The following is a 5,693-nucleotide window of genomic DNA, read 5'->3' on the forward strand; positions in this document are numbered from 1 at the left end:
CGTCTCCTCCACTGACGACATCTTCAAATATGAATTTGCATCACAATGAATGGGTCCCTGTTCTGTCACCGACTTCAGGATGTGTGTCAGCAACTAGAGAGGCTGACGGAAGACTTCAAGAAAACAGTGATCGATCTCCTTCAATATCCATTTATCCTTTTTCTGAACTCACTTCATTCCCTTTCGGGGTCACGGGCAGGGACCCATTCATTGTGATGCAAATTCATATTTGAAGATGTCGTCAGTGGAGGAGACGTGCGTCCTCTGAGCGCCTATACGCAGCCGCCTCACCGGCCAGTAAAGACACCTTCAATGCCAAACGAACTGCAGTGCGCACTGGCTCCAGCTGCGCGCTCCGCCGCTCAGCGCACGCGGTCCATTTTTATTTCTAAACATAGAGGCTCTTTGATGGTGGTTAGGAAAGTCTGAACCGTATTGTTTGCCGGGATTTTACGTCAAGGAGAAAATGGAAACTTTTGCGCGAACAGAAACAGTGAAGAGAACCTGAATGCTTCGCGCAGCGGACTGAGGTGAGCGTAAAACTGGCATAACACGACTTTTTGGAAAAACATTTCTTAAAAAAAATAAAATAAAAAGGAAATAAGTCATTAGAGCAATATTGGAATTTGGAAAAATCGTTTAGTTGGAATGATGATCATATAGAGTCTAATAGAGAAGACGGTGAGGCTTAAAGCCCCTGCAGGCTTTGACAGGAGGGTTGTCAAACCATCCTCTCCAGTCGAGGCGCTGACACGTGTTTGTCTTTTGGTTTTTATTTAAACTCTTTACATATCGTTTGTGCATTTATAGCTTATTCAATGGCAGCATCTTTAAGCAACAGGACTCTCCAATGCATACACAGTGAAAAACTGAGTGTGCACAATGCTTTTTTATATACATAAATAAACGACAACATTTTTAATGGAAATTTGCTTTACAAACGTTTAGGGTGACCAATAACTCTCAACATGTGAATAAATCTACGTAAAAAGACATTTTTGTTTAAGTAAGTTAACAAAATCAAATTTTATTTGAGGGATTTTTTGAAGTTTTTCCCAAATTTTCTTTAAAAAAAAAATTATATTCATTACAGAATGACTAATAATCCTGATTCCTTTGCAGGTTTAGTTTTGAGGAGAGACTTCAGTCATGGATCCAGAAGATCAACTAAACATGAGTCAACTGGAAGAGTCTTACCTTGATACTCTGAACTGCTGCTCCACTGCACTCTCATTGAATGACGAGAGTCTTCTGAAGCTGGATGACAGTACAAAACTGGTTGGAGTTCAGGTTATTCTCATCCTGGCTTACAGCACCATCATCCTGTTTGGAGTCACCGGAAACTCCTTGGTGGTTTACGTCGTCTACAAGTTTAGGAATCTTCGAACTGTGACAAACTTCTTTATCATAAACCTGGCTGTGGCTGACCTGCTGGTTAACACTCTGTGTTTGCCCTTCACCCTTATCTACACACTCTATGATGAGTGGATGTTTGGGCAGGTTTTGTGCTACCTGCTGCCCTTTGCTCAAGGCATGACCGTGCAGGTCTCCACCATCACTTTAAACATCATTGCCCTGGACCGGCACAGGAGCATCGTGCACCACATGGAGACTAAGATGTCCAAAGACATGTGTGCCATGGTTATTGTCTTCTCCTGGGTGATCAGCGCTTTGCTGGCAAGTCCTCTCGCCATTTTCAGGGAGTACGGGTCATTTGACTTTTCACCAGAGGAGTCCATTCAGGTGTGCACAGAGAAGTGGCCAGGAAGCAGCATGAACGGACGGCTCTACAGCATGTCAATGCTGGTGGTGCAAGTCGCCATACCTTTGGCCATCAACTGTGTTGCATACATTCGCATCTGGAAGAAGCTGAAGCATCACATGAAGTGTGGTCGCAATGACCACCAGCGCAGGAGGAAGACCACTAAGATGATGCTGACCATGGTGGTGGTTTTTGCCGTCTGCTGGTTGCCTTTCCACGCCTTTCAGCTGGCAATTGACATTGATAACACCGTTCTGCACATGAAGGACTTTAAGCTGGTCTTCACTGTTTTCCACATCTTGGCGATGTGCTCAACGTGCGTCAATCCCATCCTGTATGGATGGATGAACAACAACTACAGGACGGCTTTTTTGACAGTGTGCAAATGTTGTGGCTCCCTCACTGTGAACTCCAAAAGCAGAGAGGCACAAAAAGACAGGGTTTGTACTGATGATAAATCGACAAACGTCTAAGAGTCTGAGAGTGTCTATTCACAATTGATTGTGGCTTATTTTTGGATTTTGACCTTCAAAAATGGCAGAAAAGGACAATAACTTCAATTAATTTAATATCTGACAAGTGTTTTCACCTTTTAAGCAGTTAAATGAACAACACAGAGCAACCGGGAACAAAGTATTTCACAGCACAACTGACAATAGAAGAGCTAGCTTTATGAAAATACGTAGTTATTTTGCCATTCAAGTTATCTTTTAATTCTATTGTGGTATAGCCTCTTCATTAGATTCATTTTTTTTGCAGAAGATTTTTTCTTTTTGTGAAAAAAGAAATTAATACAAAGTTTAAGTGTAATTCTTCAAAAACAGATCAAAAGTGCTTTTTTTTTTTTTTCTCATGTGGTGCAGAGGAGCTCTGGGTATAACATAGAGTCAAATCATAACCAAGTTCCCTTTTTAGCAAGTGAAACTTTGGTTCAAAGATGACTTTTATAGATGACCGTTTAATATTCTTTTCACCTTCTGAGACGATCAAATGAATGACTTGACTGCAACTGTGACACTTTATTTAAATGGTGTGCAGCTCTGTGTCCAGATGCCCCTGTCATGATTAAGTATTAAATGACTTGTGATAGATTGCTTCAATGAAAGAATAAAAGTAATTCCAATTTGGTTCTCAGACGTCCAGATTTTAGATTTTAATAAATGCACCTTAAAATAGAAAAAAAATATATGTTGACACATTGGAGCTTCTGTTGACCGTACAAACACCAACACATTGATCTGCCTTTGGCCCCAAATTTTAATTAAAATTTTAAATATTTCAGATGTCCTTAAATAATTAAGTAATCATTTGATGCCTCAATATTAGTATTTTTCAAATACAATGGCATTAAGCATATCCCACTGCCTGTTATACTTACTTAAAGATTGCTAAAAATGAATTTGAATTTTGTATTTACTTTAAATAAATAAAGTACATTAATTCGTAGTTTCCGAAAAAAGACATTTTCCTGTGTTAATAGACAGAAACCACACAACAGGATGTCATATCAGCTTTATTCAATTTGTCTAGATTGTTTCCTGACATATTAGAAAGTCAGCTTAAAGCTTCTATCATTCATAAATTGACACGTGGTTTGTGACCTCAAGCCGCGTAATGAACCACAAGCTGCCAGAACTTCAAGAATTCTTACGGAAATCCAAGAACTCCAAATTTAATCATTAAACCAAGGTCCTTAAAGTAGGAAGGAATATTAAGATTAAAAACAAAATAAAATCTTGTTTTATATTCAATAAATGAATGACCTATTTTATATGTGTATTTTGAATGTGTGTTGTTTTTTAGTGGAATTATACAGTATAGTAAACATAGTGCATTTGGGTGTAATCTACAACTGAAAATGAATCATTGATTTGGAGTGAAATTTTATTAATGAAATAAGTGACTTTTAAACCATCAGTTTTGTACGTTTCAGCAGAACAGATTTCTAAATGTTTACCTGCTGTGTTTGATTTTTAACTAGTCTGCATCAAAATAAAAATCTACATTATTGAGAGGTAGGACCTTAGGATCAAGACAAAAACATCATTTTTATGTTTTAGTAGTTTCAGACAATTTATGTGAAACCAGGTACTATAAATGTCTCATAAACACTAATACATTTTTAAAAAAAATATTTTTTATTAGTTTTTTCTCACTGGTTACCAAGGTTTTCTATCTGATGCAGCAGCCAGAACCCTTGTAAATAAACACCATCAGGAATCACTCAAATCAGCAATGAGTTTTTTTTTTTTTTAAAGAAGAATACTAATGGCATTTTGAAGACAGAAAACATGGTCACAATCATTGATCTTTACCATAGCAACCCTTGTTCTGGTCATGGAATGGAAAAGGGATGCATTACTAGGGACTGATCATTTGGTTCTGAAACTGGGTTATTTTTATCACATGGAAATCTTTTCAATCATGGACTATTTTTGCATCATTAAATCATAAAATAGCCATGTATTACATTAGCAATTATATACTTTATTTAAGTAAGTATATATTTTAATGAATTAACAAACATATCCCCCAATTATAAAACTCTTGAAAAATCTAACATCAGCAAATTGCTTCTTACCAGCAATTTTCAGGAAAAAAAAGATGAAATATAGAAACGTGTATTATTAAAATATGAATTTTATTTTGGATTTTCTTTTATCCCCAGTCTCATAAATATATCTATTTATATATCTATATCTATATCTATATATAGATATAGATATAGATATATCGATATATATATCGATATATATATATATATATATATATATATATATATATATATATATATATATATATATATATATATATATATATATATATATATATATATAGATAGATAGATATATAGATATATCTATATATCTATATATATATATACACGAATACATACATACATATATATTTATTTTTGCTTTTTTTTTCTGTAACCAGAGTAGAAAGACTTAATGCAGTTAAAAAATAAATAAAATAGACATCCTCTTAAGATAAGTCTTGTACAGCAGCATATTCATGAGCTTCCCAAGACCTTCTATCACGCTTTTGTAAGCCGTGACCTGCAGTTCTATGAATACTTGAAAACACCAGACTGAGAGAACATCATTCAATTCAAGCCAGTTTAATTCAATTCAATTCAATTTCATTTATATAGCACAGTATTTACAACAGTAGTCATCTCAACGAGCTTTATCTAATTGTTGACTGTCAGTTTCTGACCAGATGCCACAAAAGTTTATAAAAGATACCCTGCTATTTGAGTCAAGCGCAGAGCTAAAGAAATCTATAGGAAAATTTGTTTTTTAAAACCTTTTTCGCATTTTTGTCATGATCAATAATATCTGTGAGCACAGACCTTATCTCAATAAAGAATCACAACTTATTAATGGAATTTTTCAAAAAAGAAGGTAACACATTTCTGAAGCTGTTAGCTGGATAGCATAATGACAATTTTTTTTGATGTTCCTGTTTTCTGCTGCTTTAAGTAGCAAAGAAAAGTAAAGAAAAGTAAACCTTTTTGATTTTTTGAATAATTCTTTAGTCATTTAAAAAAAAAAACACTTTCTGCATTTTGTTAAATGTACAATTCTTTGGGTATAAAAGTTACATCAAATTCCCTTTTTTTTAACTTGAAAATGCTGTAAGGAATATGCCAAGTTATTGTGTCCATTAAAGACAAAATGATGTTTTAAAGTTGAGATGATTTCGAATTTAATCATGAGGTGTCTTTGCTATCTGTTTAAGATTTGCTGGTTAGAAAAGCATTTTCACAACCTCACGGTTGCTGTCCTTGATAAAAAGTCCACCGGAGCCCACAGACATGGCATGGAGATCTGTAACTACTTCTACTCTGAAATTGCCATGTGATTGCAGACAGAGTACTGTTGGAAGATGCAGCTGCACCAACTTAGGTGATTTCTTGCTTCCCTCC

The 5,693-nt window shown here is 35.3% G+C and overlaps 1 protein-coding gene across 1 annotated transcript; it reads left to right on the plus strand.

The window, feature by feature from the left end:
• The first annotated feature begins 328 nt into the window (after window positions 1-328).
• Window positions 329-2,366, plus strand: LOC101165457 (neuropeptide Y receptor type 2-like). The gene is made up of 2 exons (XM_020701278.3): window positions 329-530; window positions 1,123-2,366. The coding sequence occupies exon 2, from the start codon at window positions 1,150-1,152 to the stop codon at window positions 2,233-2,235; it is 1,086 nt and encodes a 361-aa protein (XP_020556937.3). The 5' UTR covers window positions 329-530; window positions 1,123-1,149; the 3' UTR covers window positions 2,236-2,366.
• The last annotated feature ends 3,327 nt before the right edge of the window (window positions 2,367-5,693 follow it).

This window comes from Oryzias latipes, assembly GCF_053564925.1.
Source record: "Oryzias latipes strain Hd-rR chromosome 1 unlocalized genomic scaffold, Olatipes_Hd-rR_3.1 chr1_Y".
NCBI classification, from domain to species: domain Eukaryota; kingdom Metazoa; phylum Chordata; class Actinopteri; order Beloniformes; family Adrianichthyidae; genus Oryzias; species Oryzias latipes.